Genomic DNA, 21,971 nt, shown 5'->3' with positions numbered 1-21,971 from the left:
AGCAGTGACTGAAAGTGGATGGCAAACAAGCTGTCACTGACATTGCCCTCCAAAGATAGCCCGGGCTAAGGCGGAAGGCCAGAGAGGCAAGGATAATTCACTTACCGGTAGCTCGAGGGGAAACTCTAGAACCTTTTCCAGCCCCACAATGGACCGTCATTCAAAAGGGCTTCTCCAGGAAACATGGCCTTTTTGACAAAGAGGCCCTATCCAGGACTGCAGGAACTGGGAAGTGAACGTTTGAATGGTGGCAGGTCCTGGGACAAGACCCATGTGATTCCTACCTAGCCCAGGTGATTCCTCTTGACCCAGGAGAGACAATCCACAGTGGGAGAGCAGAAGCTGGCCCTGATGGGCTGGAAGTCTCAGGAGGAAACCCTAAAGGGACAGTGGAAGTGGTGAAGGAGGAGAGCGGCTGACGGAGAATGCTGCTCGCAGAGAGTGAGAGGCAGGGCACCTGCCCATGTTTCATTATCTCTGTGTTGGATGGAGTTATAGGAATTCGTGGTAGTTGTCCAGAGAGCAACTACACCTAGCTCCTGACTGTGAACGTTTAACAGCGGTGCTAGCAGTTACCTCTACCAATCCAGAGGCCTGTGGCTGGGGGTGGAGGAGCAGAGGAGTGCGGTGTACTCTGCTGAACTTTCCATCAAGTCATAGCAGGCGAGTGCCCCAGTGGGGTAGGGGACTGTTGCAACACGCCCACAGTGAGGGCCAAGCCTCAAGGGAGAGGTACTGGTACAGTCACCAAGCGAATCAGTGGCAGAATAGGGAATGGAATCCAGGGGTGAAATTCTGGACTGAATGGCGAAACCCCATCTACTCCACCGGACTCAGGATTTCACACCAGGGCTTCTCTCTTCCAGGCTACTGAAAAGTTTGCTTATGTAGCTCCCATCTGCATTCTGTACTATTAAAATGTTGGGCCTATCAGATATTTCTGCTTTGTTTTAAAGGGCGTTTTTGCTACCAAACTGTTTAGGAAAAGAGTGTTGTTGCAAAAATGGATAACGAGGCATTCCCAAGCCTGGAGAAACTTGCCGAGTTGAAAGCCCTGAACGTGAGATATCAGTGCAGGTGAAACTGTTAGTCTAAACAAGCCCTTCTAGATACAGGGCAATCTGCTGGTGCCACTGAGATCAGGAGTTTTGCCATTAGTGGCAGCAAGAAAAGGCCCACAGCTTTTGCTTTCAGAGCAGTTCCAGCATGAGGCTTTTTCAACCAAATCTTTCATTTCATAGATGGAAAGGTTTTATATTTCAGCCAAAAGATTTCAAGTTTTGAGTGCTTTTTTGTTGACAGAAAAGTAAAATTTTATAACAAAAAGCAAAAATGTTCTACAGAGCAGTTTTATTCAAAATCCAATTTTCCTTTGATAAGCAAATTGCTAAGCAAATTTTACCTGTGCCCTAGTAAAGATACTTACTTGAGCAAGGACCATACTCAGTAATATCCAAGTGATATGAATTAAGAATATTCACTTGAGCATTGTTCTGCAATTACTTTATACAAACCATACAAGTTGTCTTTGCTCCGTTTTGATACAAATCCATTCCTATGTTCCATTGTTTGATTTCTAGTCTGACACCCAATTGTTAAATACAAATTGTTTTTGCAAAATGGTTTGTACCTAATATTTTCTCTTATTCAAGTTCAAGGAAAAAACACTGGTGAGCAGTGTAGTGTCAGAAGCCATAATGCTGCTTTATTCAGCATTCTCTGTCTCTGTGCAATGTTATTGGCTGTCAAATACATAGAAAGACTGCTGTACACTGTGTGTTATGTGGGCTTGTGTGAAATGAAATCTCAGGACAAACAGGCATAGGTCTAATGATATTTTGTTAGGAGAACTGTGACAGGCAACAGTTGTTTCACACTTACAGAACATGCCTTCTGTGGGTTTCTCCAGTAACAATAGCATGGAAATCTTAAAGGGGTTCACCACTGTATTTACAGGAAAAATCTAATCTATTCTTGCTTCTGAGTTACTGTGCAACTCAGATGTACATCACACATTAATGATTTGAAATAACTGGTCAGAGAATAATATGATTAGGCCCTGATCTATTTCTTAGATGTGTGTGTAGGATTGTTTCCTAGGGCTTATTCCAGTCTTAGCTTTCACAAATGACATAAACAGTGGTCAAGCAAGCAACCCCTGCGAGACGTGCTATAGGGTGCGTCTACGCATGGTGCTACATTGCTGTAGCGAAGGGCTACAGCAGTGTAGCATACACTGGTGTCTACGTGTGACCAGCAGCTACTTTGTCATAGTGGCATACTCCCCGATTATAGAATGATGCTAAAGCAAATTGACTACCAAAAATAACCGTGCATCACATGCATGGCACAGTACGGGCGGTTACTGTGCCATGCTTTTGTACAGCCAAAAGGAAGTTAACCATAGGGCAACATGTAGATATGCCCGTAAGGACTTATATATGAAAGAGCCAACATAAAACTAGTATTAATAGAGCAATCAAGTAGGGCTCTGCGAAGCTTTGGGTGCTGATTCAGTTCGGAGGAGATTCGGCCTGATTTGGTGGCCGAATCTCCAAATCCAAATCGAATCAGGGGACCAATTAAAAGGTCTGAATTGATTTGAAGCTCTCCAAATCTTTTTCAAAGATTTGGAGAGCTTCAATGATTCGGACAGTCCCTGGTGGCTACAGCAGGGAGCTGCAGCCAGACTCAGATCTGGTAAGTAGGGGGTGCGGGGGCTGGGGGAGGGGAGAAGGAACCATAGGGGGACCCCTGCCAGGCCCCATCTGCTGTCTGCTCCCCCAGCCCCCCCAACCACTGCCCATTCCCCGCCCCCCCATGGCTGCCCCACCTGCCCCAGCTCCTGGTGCTTTAAAAAAAAGCCCCCACTCACCAGGTGCTGCTGGGTGGGGGGGGCCTATCCCCACTGCCCCACACTGTATGGGAGGCTCTGCATGAGCCCCCGACCCCCCCACCCACTACCCCAGTCCCCGTGGCTGCCCAGCCCTTCAAGAAAAAAAAACAAGAAAATCCCTGGGACTCACCACTCCTGCAGCAGCCTTGAGCCTTTGTGGGGGCTTATGCAGAGCCCCCCATATGGTATGGGGCAATGGGGGGCATCAGGGATTGCCCCTCCCCCGCTAGCAGGAACTGGTGAATTCAGGGGGTTTTCTCTGTTTTTTCTTAAAGGGCTGGAGCTGTGGTGGACAGGGCAGCATGGGGGGACTGGGGGAGCAGGGGGGCATCAGGGGCTTGTGCACAGGCCCCCATGCAGTGTGGGGCAGCAGGGATTGTCCTCCCTACACACACACACACCTGGCAGCACCTGCTGAATTGGGGCTTTTTTTTCCCAAAGTGCCGGGAGCTGGGGTGGGTACGGCAGCCATTGCCAGGCTGGGAGAGAAGGCAGGGATGGGGCCTGGCTGATTCAGAGATTCAGCTGCTGCCAAATCTCCGAATCGGATTTGGCCGAATCAATTTGGGACAGTGATTCGAATCACCAGATCAAATCACTGTCCACCAAATCCAAAGCGAATATTAGCTGCTTCACATAGGTCAACAATCAAGGTCCGCATTTTCATGACTGTATGGCTCAAAGGATGAGGAATGTGTGCAAAGACTTTCTCTCCCTATGGTTACCAGCTCAGATGCTGCCTGTCAGTGAGTGAGGGGAAAGTATCACTACGGCTGGAGATAATCCCATGCTCTACAGCTGTCTAAAACAAGTTGAAGGGCCCAGTCTGGGTTCTTAGTGAGAGCTGTCCACATTACAAAGCCTGTCTTTTTAATCGCTCCCTGTGTTGGCAACCTCAGTAGGAGTAAACGGAGAATGGACAACTCTCTTGGGTGAGGCACAGTGACGCGACAGTGCCAAGAAGATTTATTGTGACATCCCTCCTTCGTGGGTCACCAAAAGACATGGCACTCCAGGTTGCCAGTTCTATAGCTCTCACTGAATTTCTTCTAAATTGTGATATAGAAAATTCTGTATCTTGGAGAGACGGGCACAAATATTCCCAGGTTTAGTTACCACAGTTGAGCCCTGTAAAAATATTCTCTGCATTACCAAAGACCTGCTGCCTGTTGTGAATCAGATTATTTTGTCTAACAGAACAATTTCATTGTAAGAGGGGAAATTGCACTTTTAACAAGTCACAGATGGTTTGATAAGTGGCCAGATTTGAAAATAACTGGTTCAAGAGACTGGCCAATTCCCTGGATTCCTAAGTACACTCTGTTGGCTGGCAGCCCATCAAGGCTCAGTGGACTGTAAACATTCATATTTCCCCTCTAAATTAGACATTCCTCTTACTGATGGTTAGAGGTTATAAGTATGTATTCACTCACTGTAATTCCTGCATGGGAATTGCAGCCTACAGCTACATGGCTTCATGTTACACTCACATTATCTCACCAAGCCAGCTTATCTCCAGGGTAGCTAGTGCAGTGCACCTAGCAGCGTTTTTTCTGTAGTGTCAAGGAAAGGGTTCATGGTAATCAGAACAGCTCTTTGGGGTATGGACTACCTTTTTGTTTCATGTTTGTACAGCACCTGGTGCAAGGTCCCTGAGTGGGGCTCACAGGTGTTACTTCGATCTTCGACATCCTCCTGCTAATGCTCATCATCAGTTATGCCAAGATTTCCTCAGACCTTGCCAGAGCTAGCCAGCCAATTCTCGTAGGCTTAGACCCTTGGAACATCCCAGCCTAAATCCATAAGAATTCAAAAATGTATTGAAAAACTTTGGATCCCAGCCCAATTTTTTTGAAGTTGGAGAGATGGTCATGACCTTAGGCAAACAAATCTGTGGGCCCTGGACCAATCAAGACCCCCCTCCCTACCCTGGTGCTGCCGCCCGTGGGGAGCAGGGCTTGGAGCTGCCATTAGGAAGCAACCACCATGGCGGTGAGGCTGGCAGAGGGTAGGGGAAGGGAAGGGAGGCAAACGGGGCCATTTGTGCTGCCCCCGGGGAGGGAAGGACTGGCCCCCCTTCCAGATCAGTGCCCTAGGCATGAGCCTAGTTTGCCTGTGCATTTATTTGGCCCTGGAGATGGTGTTCAGAGCCAAGATTTGGTTCCACATGTTACAGAAACACAGGACAAATGTGGCTATACACTTTCTCAAAGTTTGAGGTAGTTACATTTCAGAGATTTGGTTCAGACCCATCTCGAAAAGTGGTGTTTAAATAACACAAGATAAAAGTGAATGTGAAGCCTTGAGGATGTCTCTGGGACCATGCGTGAACACAAACTAGCACCCCTCCCTCTGTTTCTTATTTCAGGTCTGATAGAAGGGCAGGAAGTATCTGTGCACTGATTTCACAGAGGAGGTCATTTTAAAATGTCCTCACCATGCATGTCACAATGCATGTTAACAATCTGTGTACCCATGGCAAACTCATTTGGCTTTGGAGAAAAACATCTTAAAAACACAAAAAGAGAAGAAGAGAGTTTTCATTTGCTTATGTTTTGCTGTTTTCGAACAGAAAAGTAAGGCACTTGCAAGGTTGCACTCTCTTTATTGGTATATCATAGCTTGTTGTATTCAAAGACGAGGAGAGGCTGATTAAGTAGAAAAAATTTATCTCAGTTGAATAGCCATCAAAATATTCAAAGCAGGAAGCACACAGAAAATGACGACCCCTTTCCAAATAATGGCACTGCCAGGGTCATATCTATAGATGGACTGTTCCACATATAGAAATGTGCAAAATGTCTGGGATTCCTGCTTTAGCACAGCCACCAGAGTTAATTCCACCTAAACAGGAAACAAGGAACATAAACAGATTTTCACTGACAATTGTCCAAAATCAAATAAGTCAAAATCTGTTAGATATGCAAGCACAGGTCTTAATTCCAAGTTATGATACATTACAAGGTTCCCATTGATCTGAACGGTAGTTGCATAAAGCTCTGATGGTGCCACTCAGAGGGAGGAGACGTAAATATTGCTTTAAGCCACCTTTCTCCTGTGTGTCCAGCTGTGTGCCAAGACAGTCTCCTGGCATAAGTTGGATCTGTTATGGGTGCATTATAACTGCATGGTATAAGAAGCTGGCAATGTCTTCTTTGCAGGCAACATCTTCCTATGCCAACGGTCAGGGCTGAGTTGGATATAGGAGTAGCAATGTGGGCTCCGCAGCCAGTGGGCACTGCACTAAACTCATGTCATGCAGAGCTGTTTAAATGACAATGAGCCCGAGCTGCCATTACGCTTTCAGCAAGACAGGAAGGGTGGTACAGTTAGCTGGAGATATGCACTAGATTTCTAGCTCTACCATCAACTCCCTGTGTGACATTTGACTTCTGAGCCCCACTGATCACTCTGTATTGTAGGCTTCTAAATCATTAAAAAAATATCTGTGCCTCCATTCCCTCCCTGTAATATGGGGACAATAGCAGTTCCTTATCTCACAGAAATGATACGAGGATAAAAGTATGCAGGGCAGGTGACATGTTCAGATGCTACATCAAGAGAGATAGGAGTAGAAAAAGCAGATCCCCGACAAGGGATTCAGTTTGATTCATGGTACTCACTTTCAACCTTGTGGACTTCATAAAGAGGCACACCTTTGCAGAGTGCCTCAATAGCATCACCATACTGAAGCCACTCCTTCAGTTCAGCAATTATAGAATCAGCAGGTTCATATTTGACCCACCAGTATTTGGGGGAATACATTTTGGTCATCATCTAAAAGAAGATAATGTTAAAATGTAATTAGAAGTAAATGTTGGACTATCATCTTCTTGTATTAGCCCCACGAGAAATTCTCCATATTTAGTAACATTTTCTCTAGCCATATTCTGAAATCCCTACCCAAACAAACTGTCAGACTTCCATGGAAGTTTTGCCTGATTAGGAGGAATTATCCAGATACTCAGCTTTGCAGGCAAACTCACCTGTAGTGAGTGCATCACTGGAGTAGTTACATAATAGTAAACATGGGGGAAAAAACCCATAGGAACTTTATGCTGATAGCATGCAAGCAAAATAAAAAGCATCCACCTATATACTGGATTCCCACTAACTTTATCATCTACACTAGGGCCATGCGAAGCTTCAGGTAGTGACTCAATTCGGAGATTTGGCCTGATTCGGTGGCCAAATCTCCGAATCTGAATTGAATCAGAGAACCAATTTAAAGGTCAAAATCAATTAATAGGTCTCTGAATCTTTGGAAAAGATTTGGAGAGTTTTGATGATTCGGGCAGTCCCGGGTGGCTGCAGCAGGGAGCTGCAGCTGACTCCGAGCTGGTAAGTAGGGGGCAGGGGAGGGGATGGGACCATGGGGGGATCCCTGCCAGCCCCACTGACCCCCCTGCTCCCCCAGCCCCGCCCCAGCTTGGTACTTTAAAGAAAAGCCCCAGTGCTCATGGAGTGCTGCTGGGCGGGGGAGGTGATCCCTGCTGCCCCCCACTGCCCCATGCGGCAAGAGGGGCTCTGCACAAGCCCTCCAACCCCACCCCCCCACTTCTCCAGCCCCACCACGGGTTCTTCGGGGGCTTGTGCAGAGCCCCCCATGTGGTGCAGAGCAGTGGGAGTTAATGGGGATCACCCCCCTACCCCACCAGCAGGAGCAGTGAGTCTGGGGGTTTTTTCATTTGTTTTTTTTTTCTTAAAGGGCCAGAGCTGGCCAGGGAAAGGCCCCCGTGGGAGGCTGGGGGAGCAAGGAGGGGGGCTGGGGGGCTTATGCAGAGCCCCCCATGCAACATGGGGAAGTGGGGGGGCAGTGGGGATTGCCACCCCCCAGTCCAGCAGCGCCTGCAGAGTCGGGGCTCTTTTTTTTTGAAGTGCCAGGAGCTGGGGTGGGCGGGACAGCCATCGCCAAGCTGGGAGAGCAGGCAGGGGATGGGGCCTGGCTGATTTGAATCACCAAATCTAATCACTGTCCCCCAAATCAGCCAAATCCGAATCTGAAGTGAATACTAGCCGCTTCACACAGGCCTAATCTACATACCTAAAACTGCAGACCAAGCAAGCTATCCTCAGTCACTGTCTTAAGAGTGGCATTGCATGTGATCTTCCCTGGAAGTCTTAGCTTGCTACTTCTCTGTTGTCATTGCTGTTCCAATTATACTCCTAGGAACAGCACTCTACAGTATTCTACCTTGGCAACATTTTCTGTTTCCATCACACTATGTCTCCATTGCCCCTAACTTGTACACAGTACATGACACTCTAGAAATTCACCTCTCTCTCATAAGCAAGACGTCCGATCTCTTCCAGTGTTATGGTATATCCTTTCTCCATCTTCATAATAAAGCAGGCCCTCTGGGAAAACACCCTCATTGCAATGTATCCCTGTAAAACACAAGAGCAGGCTATTAAATTACAAGTTAGGGGGTGGGTCTACATATGCAATTAATTTGAAGCAAGAAACTCCAGTGCTTATTGTGCCAGAGTTTATTGCTCCCAGGTACATCGTTTGAACATCCGCCTGAGACCACAACATGTTGAGCTGAGTCAGAGCAGCCTCTGCTAGCAGAGGGTCTAGGGGGTCAGCCTGCCATCCCAGAGCTGCTCCAACCTGTCTCAACATGCTGCAGAAGGGCAGTGTGGGACACAGGCAGCCCGCACACTGAAGCACCCTCATGCCCTAGCCAGCGCTATCAGCATCTACACATGCATTGTGACACACTAAATAACACCACCACAGGATAGTACTTGTGTTTATAAGTACTATCCTGCTGCAGAGTTAATGAATTTACTTCAGCCTAATAGCCCTGCACATGTACTGTGGAGCTAATTAGTCTACATCTCATGTAGACACACCCAATTTACTATTAGCCAACTGCTTGCTGGGTCTACGGAGCAGTTAAAGCATCTTGCGCTAGGCATGAATTCAAACCTTGCTTTGCAAGTGTGCCAAAGCCTACCCTTAGCCAACCTAACTATAAATGAATGATCCTGGCCATCTGGGCCAGTAAGGCAAAGGCAGCTGGACATCACTCCCTTATGTGCCACTAGCTACTCAGGCAGAAGTGGACCTTTGGCTTTGACCCAGTTGCTAATTCTGCTTATACTTTGATCTAGACTCTGCCCTTGGCTTCACTGATATAAATGTAAAGTGAACTACATGGACTGCAATGGGAGTTGCCCAAGTGTCAAAATAACCTATGACGCTACTGCTGATGATGCTGGTGCTGATATATTAAGGTGTTTCACTGGATTTAAACATATCATCCTAGAGACGCCTCTGTGCTGCAACAGGTACTTGAGTTTACTTACGTGTTTGTAATCAAAAATGGTGTCAGAGGAGCACAGCCCGTTACGGACATGGATGTCTGCAAGATCCCTTTCATTGTCGATAGTCACAGTTTGCAAGACATAGTTACGGCCAGGTGCTGTAATGCTGTAGATCTGGGTACAAAACACAAAATATTTTATCAGAAACTTCTGTTGCACTCAAAAATACAACAAAGAAGGAAGTGTTTTGTCTGCTATAATTCCTGAGCTACCAAAATAAAAAAGATAAGGGTGAAGGGAGACGTGACTTTCTGTGGAATAAAATGGTTAGGGATTTACCATGTATCACTGGTTCCATGGTACCTGCCAGTGTCTATACTCTTACATCATGGCAGATGAAGGCTATCCCATGGTAACTTAACCCTCTTAAAATACTTACCATGGGATAAAGGCCTATATATAAGTAGGTAGTGCTGAGTGGTAAATCCCCATCTCCTTCTCTTTGCAGTAAACTGTTCTTACGCCCATAAGCTGAAAGAGCCCAATTCACAATTGCACTGAAGCCCCTTTACACCTCTCTGGCAGGGAAAGGAGGCCTTGGAGTAGGCATCAATTGCAGACACACTCATTTAAGCTTCCTTCACACTGTTAGAAGGCCAGAGTGTAAAGGCACATCAATCCCACTGTGTCTAGTTGCTATGTAATAAGGAAGGATTTAACAGTACATAAATATGAAGAAAAGGGGAAGTTGTTGAGAATAGTTACAACCTGAAGCAATGGTTGGAAAGTGAATGAGATGGGAAATAAATTAACACTTTCTTAATGGTAAATTGTACTGGGTTGCAGCTTGTATTTGCTTGGGAAGTTGCAAAGTTGCCAGTAATATATAGCAGGGAATAACTGTAAAGTGATGTGGTGGGATGGAAGGGACGATATTACAAGCCTTCTCCTTTTCTAGGTCCTAATCTTACTGCCAGGTTTCTCTGGATGTTTTGCTCACCTAAGGGCTGCAGAATTGGTTCTTTAATTTATGTGGTTGCCTGCTTTGGCAAAAAATGACTTTTTCTCTGGACTCAGCAATAAACATTTTGCTAGTTTCGTCATGGCTTTTTTCCTATTAGCCAATTTTCCATCCTCCCACTTTAGGAACATATTGCAAATAAATGGTAGGCAGTACACAGCCTTCCCAGTCTACTTACATGGTATGCAGCTGCCTGGGTCCAGAAGACTCCCAACACAGCAATTAGTGCAGCCTGAAAAAGAAAATAGCAGCATTCATATTTAATAGGAACAACGAGTACTTCATGCCAAGTGGACAGAGTTCAGATGAATATATATGGTCTTCTGAATTAACAAATTAAGGGAAGCTGTTGTATTGTCAAGGCTTGAAAAATTATCCGCTGTGCATTACATGAAGACCATCGGAAGAGAATTCTGTTTCCCTGCTGTATTTGTATTCCTATTATGTTTTATTTTGTTTGTTAAACTGTGAAACTTTATAGCAATCACTTAATCCCAAAGGTAACCTGTGGATTTCATGGTGTACAAAAGTTTACTGAGCTATCTATTTACAATTTTTGTCCGATTTTTTTGGCCTTAGAAATATTAGGAACGTCCAAAAAAATCTCCTCTGAGTTTGTTGGTGAGGTTTCAATTTGTCAGCTATAATATATCAATAGAAGTGAAGGAGCATCAATTAGTCATTGAAATAGAATACGTATTAATGAAAATAAATCAAAAGCAAACTCTTTTAGAAATTCAGACTAGAAAACCTCCACATTTCCAGGGGACCTGTAGATAGGTGTGATTTTGAAATCCTTCAGAGTTTGGGAGTTTCAAGTCTTGCAAGTTTGATATTGCTTTAATTTTCCACTACATGGTTTCTAGCTGAAGAATCTGGTAATGGGCCCTGGCAGGGGCAGGATATGATGATGTATATCACAAGTCAGACCTGGTCCCCAGTCAGACGGGGGCCTGCTTTAGCCAAACAATATAGAGCCCATTCTACGTGTAAAAAATGAAAATCACCAAATACAGGAATAGTCATTTTCATTCCCCAACTCCTTGTTTGCCTTCATTTTTAGCTTTCTACCTGTCTCATACTTTCTGTTTATGTAAACATTTTTCCAATTTGGGTTTCTTCATCTTCTCATTTGGAATGGAAGAGGCAGGCTTTTTTTTTTAAATGTTTCCTTGCTATTCAAAAATGACATTGATCACTGCCATGTTGTTACCTCAATTCCCCTCAAAACATATAGCATAAGTTAGCTACAGAACCATCCCAGTGACCTCAGTGGGATTACTGCATACACAAGAAGTCAACCCTCCTGTGCTTACAAACGAGACATGAAACAGGTCAGAGAATTATTCAGACAGTTTTCACCTTACTTAAAACTCCTCCATCTAGCAAAAAGAAAATAATTCACGTTTTTTACATAAATGTTCAGTTTTGTACCCTACAATGGCAATAAGGGACAAATATACTCACAAGCATGTTCATTGTTCGTCCAGATAAGAATGAGAAGTTGTGGACCAAATGGAAAAAAGCACTGAAACGGCGAACTTTTATATCTTGCTGTAGGTGTGGAAAACACTTGACAGCAATATCCTTTCTGACTCGAGCAGTTCCCTATCAATGTGACACACCATGGTAAACTGCTTTATCTGAATTTTGTGCCTTAGGCAGATAACCCAATCCTGATATGAGCACTTCAGTCAGCCCTGAAAAATGTCTAATTAATCACTTCTCAAATACCTATTATTTAATAACTAAACTGTGAGAGCAAACACCTGCTGGCTTAATCTTTTTAATACACAGCTATGATTTTATTTTGTCTAGTTTTCTTCGTTAACAAAAGCATGCAACACGGGAAAGGTATAATCTTCCTTTGTACAGCCAGATGCACTAACCTAGACAGAAATGTCTGCATCATCACAACCTACAAGTACAGGTAACAAATCAACGAATAGACCAACTTTCTGGGTACCACTTCCAAAAAAGTTGCAAATAAACTTTCAGATGTACACAGCTCCAAGCAAAGCTACTGGACTTAAATTGACTGAAATAGTCCAATGATAATTATGATACAAACAACAACAATGGCTTGCATACATAGGCTGGGTAAAACTTAGTCTCCCTTAGTACAAAAGCTGGGGCTCATGAAGTTCAGAAAGGTTATAAAGCGGAGCAGTGGCAGTGTAAAGAAGAGAATCATGGTTTCCAGGTTCTCATTTACTGCTGTTCCTTTCTGGTTCATTTAGGCCAATCACCCTCAAACCTTTTTGACCAATGGACCACTCTTGCAACCTTCAACATTTCCTGTGAGTCACTATTAAGCCTTATCATCACCTTTGAATGGAAAAGCTGGGGCCAGTGTGACTTGGGCACCAGCTTCAGACAACGGACCACGGACCACCAGTGATCTGTGGACTGCAGACTGCAAACCACTGATACAGGCCACACTGACCCACTTTACAGCCTGGTCATATAATGGAAAACGATTATATAAAAGTGACTTGTGCGTGCTACATTTGCTTTCTAGGATCTTGTATCAGGCAGCACAGGGGCATATGGCAAAAAAAAATATTTGCCTACAGGCACTGAGATGGACACCTCCTTAAATACACACAAATGAACACTGCTGCCAGATAATGCATTAATTCAAAGGGTGGAGACGTGTGTGCATATGTGAGCTTAGGGGAAGAGAATGTCAAGAATTTTGGCGCCTAGGGTTTTAAGCAGAAATGGGTTGAAACGATGTTTCAGGTAAGAGCTCTACTGGGTTATAAAAATGTCAAGATGCATGATGGAGAAGGAAAACTAGATTGATTTTCCTTCATTGCAGGATCAATGTAATCAGTTAATAGTATATGTGTGTTTAGAGTTCATTAAGTTTGGCAGATTCTTTGAACACAACTGCAGTAAAGTAGCAAGACCACAGCAATCAATAAAAGGATGCCAGAGGTCCCACGGGAGAAGATCCAGTGTCTACTGGAATCTTTTCGGGACTCCAGCAAATAAGCGTTGATCCAGATCCAATATAAAAGGTATAATAAACAGCCTCCAAAATAATAGTCTGTGATTGTAGTCTCCTGCCTCTAAAGCTGCATGCAAAGAAAGGTCAGGACAGACATAGCAGAGCTGTGGTGATGGGAGGGCTCCTGTATTTTCTGTAGATAAATAAAAAAACTTTGTTTTTCTGGTGTTTATTTGGCACTTTCCATGACCTGTTCTTTTCAGCATATTAAAATAATATCTTACTGCATCTCATTTAAGATGGGGGGGAAATAGTAGCATTTTTAGAACAAGTTTGTAAAACATAAAGCTAGGAACATGTCAGTAGCCATCGTAAATCGATCAACAGATTTAAAGCCATCCAATCATTTAAAAAGTAATGCAATCCCACTTTACTGCATGATGCCGCTGCAAGGAGCATGAGCCATGATCCAGAAAATCACTTAGGCATGCGGATGGCAGGAGAGGCTCCGTGCTGGGCTCCAGGATCCCCTGGGAGAGGCTGCGGCCAGCAGGAGAGGCTTCCCCGCTCCAGCAAGGATCTGAGCAGTGACGTGAGAGTTAAACTTTGCCCATTCTGTGTGATTTTTGAAGGTTTTGTTTGCTGTCCTGATGCACTACAATGAAACTGTACAATTTTACAATACTTTTGTACAGTTCTGGATATTTTCTACAAATTTATTTCAATTTATGCTTATTTCATTTTTCTAAGACTAAATACAAAATAGAAAGAACAAATTTCTATAACATAAATTATCTGTCCAAAAATCAGTCCTGCAGCAGCATGTCTCTGCAAAAAAAAAAAAAAAAAATCAATGAGAAGAGGATAAATAATACATACTTCTATTTTATACTGCACAGCTTTCCACTAATGCAATAATCAAGGATACAGACATGTATCAAATGAACGACAAATAAATAATATACCAAATATATGTTAACGAGGACCAAACTGATGTGATGGGTCTGATTAGATTAGAATAGAAAAGCTGCCCTTATCAACCTTTGTCAAATGATAGTAAAATGACAGGCACACTGGAAATGCTCATGACAAAGAGATCTTAGAGCCTGACAAAACCTTGCAGGCACTGAACATTGGTGATAGAGGTGAAGTCCCAAAGGCACACTTCTCCTCCACTTGACCTAAAAGTCTAAAAGCTTTAGCTAAACTTTCCATTTAGCAGTAAATCAGGGGTGGGCTCACAGTCTTTGCCTTTCCATATAGTTTCATAGTTTCATAGTAGCTAGAGTCGGAAGGGACCTAGGTAGATCATCTAGTCCGACCCCCTGCCTTGGCAGGAAAGAGCCCCGGGGTCAGATGACCCCGGCAAGGTGCTCATCTAACTTCCTTTTAAAAATCCCCAGGCTAGGAGCCTGCACCACTTCCCCTGGAAGCCGGTTCCAGGCCCTAGCCACCCTGACTGTGAAGTAGCGCCTCCTAATATCTAATCTAAACTTACCCTCCGCCAGCTTGTGACCGTTATTCCTGGTCACTCCTGGCAGCGCACGGGGGAACAGGGACTCCCCCAATACCTGCTGATCCCCCCTGACCAGTTTGTAGACGGCCACAAGGTCCCCCCTTAACCTTCTCTTGTGGAGGCTAAACAGGTTCAGGTCCCGTAGCCTCTCCTCATAAGGCCTGCCCTGCTGACCCCTGATCATACGAGTGGCCCTCCTCTGAACTCTTTCCATATCGTCCACGTCCCTCTTGAAGTGTGGCGCCCAGAACTGGACGCAGTACTCCAGCTGCGGCCTGACCAGTGCCGCATAGAGGGGGAGGATCACCTCCCTGGACCTGCTCGAGATGCATCTGTGGATGCATGACAGGGTACGGTTGGCCTTCTTGACTGCCTCCCCACACTGCCGGCCCATGTTCATCGTGGAGTCAATGACGACTCCAAGATCCTTTTCCGTCTCCGTGCTGGCAAGAGGGGAGTTCCCCAACCTGTAAGTGTGGTGCCGGTTCTTCCTCCCCATGTGCAACACCTTGCACTTATCAGTGTTAAACCCCATCCTATTCTCATTCGCCCACCGTTGCAACCTGTCAAGGTCAGCTTGTAGCCTATTGCACCCTTCTAGTGCACCCACATCCCCCAGCATCTTAGTGTCATCAGCAAACTTGAACAGGGTGCTTTCTACCCCCTCATCCAAGTCACTGATGAAGATGTTGAACAGTGCGGGCCCGAGGACCGAGCCCTGCGGAACCCCACTGCCCACGTCCTTCCAGGTCGAGAAGAACCCATCCACTACCACCCTCTGGGTGCGGCCCTCCAACCAGTTGGCGACCCATTTGACCGTGTGGGCATTGACACCACAGTCTCCCAGCTTTTTGATGAGGACAGGGTGAGAGACAGTGTCGAAAGCCTTCCGGAAGTCCAGAAAGACTACATCCACAGCAACCCCTGCGTCTAATGATTTGGTGACCTGATCGTAAAAGGCCACCAGGTTTGTCTGACAAGACCTGCCACTGATGAACCCATGTTGGTTGCCCCTAAGCATGCATTCCCCCGCAAGGCCCTCCTGGATGTGTGCCAGGATAATTTTTTCAAAGAGCTTACCCGGGATTGAGGTAAGACTAACTGGCCTGTAATTTCCCGGGTCCTCTTTTTTTCCCTTTTTGAAGATAGGGACCACATTGGCCCTCTTCCAGTCCTCCGGCACCTCACCAGAGCACCACGAGTGCTCATAGAGCCGCGCCAGGGGTCCCGCAATGACCTCGGCCAGTTCCTGTAGAACCCTAGGGTGAAGATCGTCCGGACCAGCGGACTTGAACACGTCCAGCCTCTCCAGAAGTACCCTAACTAACTCCTCGCTTACCCCTGGCCCAGGCGTGTCTCTCCCGGGGCCCGAGGGGGGCCCAGCAGGGAGGTGGCTGAACTGGTCCCTACTTAGGAAGACAGAGGCAAAGAAATCGTTAAATATGTTATATATCTGAATCAGATTACTTTGTTCTCACCTGTTATTCTCCAGGCCAGGCTGGTAATACCGTGAAGAAGAATGTAAAAAACCAACAAAAAAACCCATGGATTTATTAATGTCTCTGATATTTTTTGAGGGCGCAACTTGCCTGTAGCTTCTGACAATCCCATACCACTACAGCGGTGGCTTTACTTTCCATTCCCATAACCAAAAGGAGAATTCACCCTATTATTTAGTGTAACCACTCACTGCAGGTAATTTTTTTAAGGATCTGGAAAACAGAAAGAAGGATAGGCTTGCATCATTTTAAAGCTAATCTCCAATAGCCAACACATTCCAGTGCATTAAACTAACACTACTAGGATATCAAATCAACCAAGTTAAAATGGAGAAAATACATATATGAAAAATCTCTTCTAGTGATTCATGGTTTTCTCAGGCAGTTTTGATAAATATTTGCTTCTTCCAGAGGATATACGTTAATGTTGGGAAAGGAAAGCACATGGCACCACCTCAAAAATCAACAAAATATACAGCACCCACCTCCATACTTAATTACTTATGCTTGAGCAGGACTTGGATTTGGGGCTGGAGAAAAGGCTGAGGCCTGGATTCTTGAACTGCACCTAGCAAACTGGAATTGCTGTAGTCTGACCACCGGTAGTAGCTACACTGATAGTGTATTAGACCATGACATGGGGATGTTTACTCCGGGAGCCACGCAGCCTGGTGTTTCATTCCCCAAGACCAAGACAGAATCAGGCAAGATTCGCCACGTGAAATAGAAATCAAATCATTTGAGACTATTCCTCACATCTTTGCAATATATGTATTTCTGGTTCTGCTTGAAAACAAGATATGGAAAGAAATGTGGACAATTCTGTGACGGGCTGGCGGGCAGTGACTTAGCCCAGGGGGTTTGAAGGGGCAAAAGGTGATTGGAGGACTTGGGATTCCCTTTCCGCACCAATCAGGCCCCAGAGACCCACCCTCTGTGTCTCCTATTTGCCCCTTGGGTCACCTGGAGGGGGATAAAAGGGGCAGCGTGGCTGACTGGGGAGACCAGCGAGGGACTGCAAGGAAGGAGTCTCAAGAGCTGGGCCAGCGGGGCAGGAGCACTGCCCCAGAAGAGCCTGAAGGAGCAGGACCTGCCGACAGCAGTGGGACCCTCAGCAGCGCGGCGTGCAGCCGGCAGGAGGGGCTCCGTGCTGGGCTTCAGGATCCCCTGGGAGAGGCTGTGGCCAGCAGGAGAGGCTCCCCCGCTCCAGCAAGGATCTGAGCAGTGACGTGAGAGGTTCCCAGCTCTGCTTCCAGCTCCTCCATCAGAGGCCAGGCGGCTGGATGTGAGGCTGGGGTCCCAGGAAGGTCAATATCCCCAGCAGCTGGGAGCAGCACCCATGTGTGGTAGAGTTTCTGCCTACCCTGTGGGAGATCCAAGTTCAAGCCCCAGGTGGGGTGAGTGAATTAACAGGGAGCAATTCTTCTTGCAGTGGAAAGGGCCTATTGTGCTTTCTCCCCCTCCAGGTACCTAGGCCCTGTATTTCCATGTCATTTGACAATTTGCATTTTGTGCCTTTTATATTTCACCAACCAGTATTGTTTGTTCTGCTGTTTGTGTTTTACACTTTGGTTAACCCTGTCTTTTGTCAACTGGATGAATATGTCTGTGATTGTAAGTGTCTAACCTTTGTTGAATCCTGCCCCCTCGGGGCACTGTAGTGTCCCCTATACCCCCTGGTTTATACTGGTTATGTTCCCAGCATTGTTCTCTCATTAAAAGGTATATGGTTAAGTCCCCATTGGTGGTCTGGCTCTGCTCTCTAGGGGGAGGAGAGTCTCTACACCTCCCACAGCGCTTGTGCACCTGCTTTGATCCCTTCAGTTGGAGAGAGGGTACCTCTTGGAGCACCACCCGGGTTACAATTAACAAAACAAAAATGTCTTTGAGCCTCAGGAAAGGACCCACATGAGCTTTGCATTAAAGGGTCAGGTTGGTTCTTTACTCACCAATACACTGGTACACAAGGTATTTGCTGGCCCTAACATGCGGTATAGAGAGAGAAACTGTTCTGGGCCAAGTATTAAAAAGAAAACATCAGAGAACAGCACAGTACTGGCCAAGGAGTCATACCATGGATACAGGCATACCTCGGAGATATTGCAGGTTCAGTTCCAGACCACCGCAATAAAGCATGTCACACGAATTTTTTGGTTTCCCAGTGCATGTAAAAGTTATGTTTACACTATACTGTAGTCTATTAAGTGTGCAATAGCATTGTGTCTAAAAAAACAATGTACATACCTTAATTAAAAAACACTTTATTGCTAAAAAATGCTAACCATCATCTGAGCCTTCAGCGAGTCGTAATCTTTTTGCTGGTGGAGGGTCTTGCCTCAATGTTGATGGCTGCTGACTGATCAGGGTGGTGGTTGCTGAAGGCTGGGGTGGCTGTGGCAATTTCTTAAAATAAGACAACAGTGAAGTTTGCTGCATCGATTGACTCTTCCTTTCACAAAAGATTTCTCTGTAGCATGCGATGCTGTTTGATAGCATTTTACCTACAGTAGAACTTCTTTCAAAATTGGAGTCAATCCTCTCAAACCCTGCCACTGCTTCATCAACTAAGTTTATGTAATATTCTAAATCCTTTGTTGTCATTTCAACAATGTTCATAGCACCTTCACCAGGAGTAGATTCCATCTCAAGAAACCACTTTCTTTGCTCATCCGTAAGAAGCAACTCCTCATCCGTTAAAGTTTTATCATGAGATTGCAGCAATTCAGTCACATCTTCAGGCTCCACTTCTAATTCTAGTTCTCTTGCTATTTCCACCACATCTGCAGTTACTTCCTCCACTGAAGTCTTGAACCCCTCAAAGTCATCCATGAGGGTTGGAATCAACTTCTTCCAAACTCCTGTTAACGTTGATATTTTGACCTCCTCCCATGAATCACAAATGTTCTTAATGGCATCTAGAATGGTGAATCCTTTCCAGAAGGTTTTCAGTTTACTTTGCCCAGATCCATCAGAGGAATCACTACCTATGACAGCTATAGCCTTACGAAATGTATTTCTTAAATAATAAGACTTGAAAGTCAAAATTACTCCTTGATCCATGGGCTGCAGCATGGATGTTGTGTTAGCAGGCATGAAAACAACATTAATCTCATTGTACATCTCCATCAGAGCTCTTGGGTGACCAGGTGCATTGTCAATGAGCAGTAATATTTTGAAAGGAATCTTTTTTTCTGAGCACTAGGTCTCAACAGTGGGCTTAAAATATTCAGTAAACCATGTTGTAAACAGATGTGCTGTCATCCAGGCTTTGTTGTTCCATTTATAGAGCACAGGCAGAGTAGATTTAGCATAATTCTTAAGGGCCCTAGGATTTTTGGAATGGTAAATCAGCATTGGCTTCAACTTAAAGTCACCAGCTGCATTAGCCCCTAACAAGAGAGTCAGCCTGTCCTTTGAAGCTTTGAAGCCAGACATTGACTTCTCCTCTTTAGCTATGAAAGTCCTAGATGGCATCTTCTTCCAATATAAGGCTGTTTCGTCTACATTGAAAATCTGTTGTTTAGTGTAGCCACCTTCATCAGTTATCTTAGCTAGATCTTCTGGATAACTTGCTGCAGCTTCTACATCAGCACTTTCTGCTTCACCTTGCACTTTTATGTTATGGAGACGGCTTCTTTCCTTAAACCTCATGAACCAACCTCTGCTAGCTTCAGACTTTTCTTCTGCAGCTTCCTCACCTCTCTCAGCCTTCATAGAATTGAAGAGAGTTAGGGCCTTGCTCTGGATTAGGCTTTGGCTTAAGGGAATGTTGTGGCTGGTTTGATCTTCTATCCAGACCACTAAAACTTTCTCCATATCAGCAATAAGGCTGTTTCGCTTTCTTATCATTCGTGTGTTCACTGGAGTAGCACTTTTAATTTCCTTCAAGAACTTTTCCTTTGCATTCACAACTTGGCGAACTGTTTGGCGCAAGAGGCCTAGCTTTCGGCCTATCTCGGCTTTCGACATGCCTTCCTCACTAAGCTTAATCATTTCTAGCTTTTGATTTAAAGTGAGAGACGTGCGAGTCTTCCTTTCACTTGAACACTTAGAGGCCATTGTAGGGTTATTAATTGGCCTAATTTCAATATTGTTGTGTCTCGGGGAACAGGGAGGCCAGAGGAGAGGGAGAGAGACGGGGGAACGGCCGGTCGGTGGAACAGTCAGAACACACACAACATTTATCGATTAAGTTCGCCGTCTTATGTGGGCGCGGTTCGTGGCGCCCCAAAACAATTACAGTAGTAACATCAAAGATCACAGATCACCATAACAAATATAATAATAATGAAAAAGTTTGAAATATTGCAAGAATTACCAAAATGTGACACAGAGACACGAAGTGAGCAAATGCTGTTGGAAAAATGGCGCCGATGGAAAAATGGCGCCGATAGACTTGCTCGATGCAGGGTTCCCACAAACCTTCAATTTGTAAAAAAGGCAATATCTGCAAAGCGCAATAAAGCGAAGCACAATAAAATGAGGTATGCCTGTAGTAAGATCTTATTTCCTCCTTGATTTCTGTCTTGATTTCTACAGGCTATGTAAGCAATGCCAAGTTAATGGAGGATTTAGAGATTCAGACTTCCAAGAGCACTGTATTAACTGTAGTGGCCAAAATGGCTGTGGTTGTTGGACTCGTGGACAAAATTACTTTCCAGGTCACTGCTAATGACAGCATAGGGATTAGCATTGAATAGTTCAGCTTTCTTGATGCCTTTCTCATGAGAACTAGCCAGTATATCAATTTTCCAAGGAAAACAAGAGGCTTTTTTGTGTCTATTGCATCCCACAGGCTTCACACACACGCACCTGCATTTGCCATCTGCAAATCAGACTGATTAGAAAAGTTATAAGTCACTTTGCTCGATACGTTATCAGCCTGATCCCCCACGACTGTGCATCTTATGCAAATGGTAAGAGGAGTGCAGTCTGGTGTAAAATGCTACAGCAGCAGCGTTGTCTTGTGCAAATTCTACATATTCACACTCTTTTTAGTGGCGGGATCAGTCCAAATGTGCAGAACACTGCAAAATCTTACTAAGTCGAAACAGCTGGTTCCCCCTCTAAGTTCTGAAATCTAGTAAAGTTTCAACATTTAAAATGTTAAAAACAAACAAAAAACATGCTTTGTTTTCCTCTCCATTGCCTCTGCTGGCCCAGGGCTCTCAGTCTCTCGAATGTGTTCAGCAGCTTCCCAGACAACTACCTCTATGCTTCCTCACATGCATCTATGGGTATTCATGGTATAATCTTATTGAGACCATCTCCTTCCCTCTTTACTCTTAAGTTCCTTCTAAGGCCAGGTACAGACATTACACTTTTACTAGTATAAGGGAATCAGAAACCAGTCTATACCCATAACAGAAGTTTGGTTTAAAAATGGCAGAACCTCCCCACAAAAGAGAAATGTGTGTCGTGTTTGCCAACAACCTAAACTACACCACTTGCAAAACCCCCCATGTCATTTAGACCTATTCCATCTTAGACTTTTTGAATGTTCCTACCCAGCCAGTCTTTTTTTCTTGTTCTCTAGAGCACTTGGAATTGACTTGTACTCAGTGCATGTAAGATGCCTATTACTGTTTTTTCCCCTCATCTATGTCCCTACGTTTTGAGCTTACTGGAATAGAGACTACATTTGTTAAAGGCTTGGAAAGCACCTTGCACACAGTTGGCAATACTATAATATATTCAGTAGCAAGAATAGTAATAATAAGTCTGGTCTTTCCAGAAAGTCTCCAATATGGATGACTTCCACCCACAGTCAGGGGTGATAATTCTCACAGTTTTTTATCCTAAGCCTCATA

General features: G+C 44.9%; 1 protein-coding gene across 1 annotated transcript; it reads right to left on the bottom strand.

The window, feature by feature from the left end:
• Window positions 1-5,436: 5,436 nt before the first annotated feature.
• Window positions 5,437-11,768, bottom strand: GKN2 (gastrokine 2). The gene is made up of 6 exons (XM_090053507.1): window positions 11,658-11,768; window positions 10,369-10,422; window positions 9,212-9,343; window positions 8,174-8,284; window positions 6,520-6,673; window positions 5,437-5,740 (listed from the first exon to the last, which is right to left on the bottom strand). Exons 1-6 carry the CDS (start codon window positions 11,667-11,669, stop codon window positions 5,658-5,660), a joined length of 546 nt encoding a protein of 181 aa, XP_089909633.1. The 5' UTR covers window positions 11,670-11,768; the 3' UTR covers window positions 5,437-5,657.
• Between the last annotated feature and the right edge of the window lie 10,203 nt (window positions 11,769-21,971).

The sequence above is a fragment of the Crocodylus siamensis genome, chromosome 6, assembly GCF_052110815.1.
Source record: "Crocodylus siamensis isolate JL-2025a chromosome 6, ASM5211081v1, whole genome shotgun sequence".
NCBI classification, from domain to species: Eukaryota; Metazoa; Chordata; order Crocodylia; family Crocodylidae; genus Crocodylus; species Crocodylus siamensis.
The sequence above is the reverse complement of the archived record's forward strand: the minus strand, read 5'-3'. Positions and strand labels throughout refer to the sequence as shown.

Excerpts from the sequence above, each read along its gene's own strand:
- GKN2 (XM_090053507.1), bottom strand. Across the intron at positions 9,344-10,368 it reads CCCAGGCAGCTGCATACCAT|ATCTACAGCATTACAGCACC; the intron begins GTAAGTAGACTG and ends TTTTGTACCCAG. Across the intron at positions 6,674-8,173 it reads GTCTTGCTTATGAGAGAGAG|ATGATGACCAAAATGTATTC; the intron begins GTGAATTTCTAG and ends ATCTTCTTTTAG.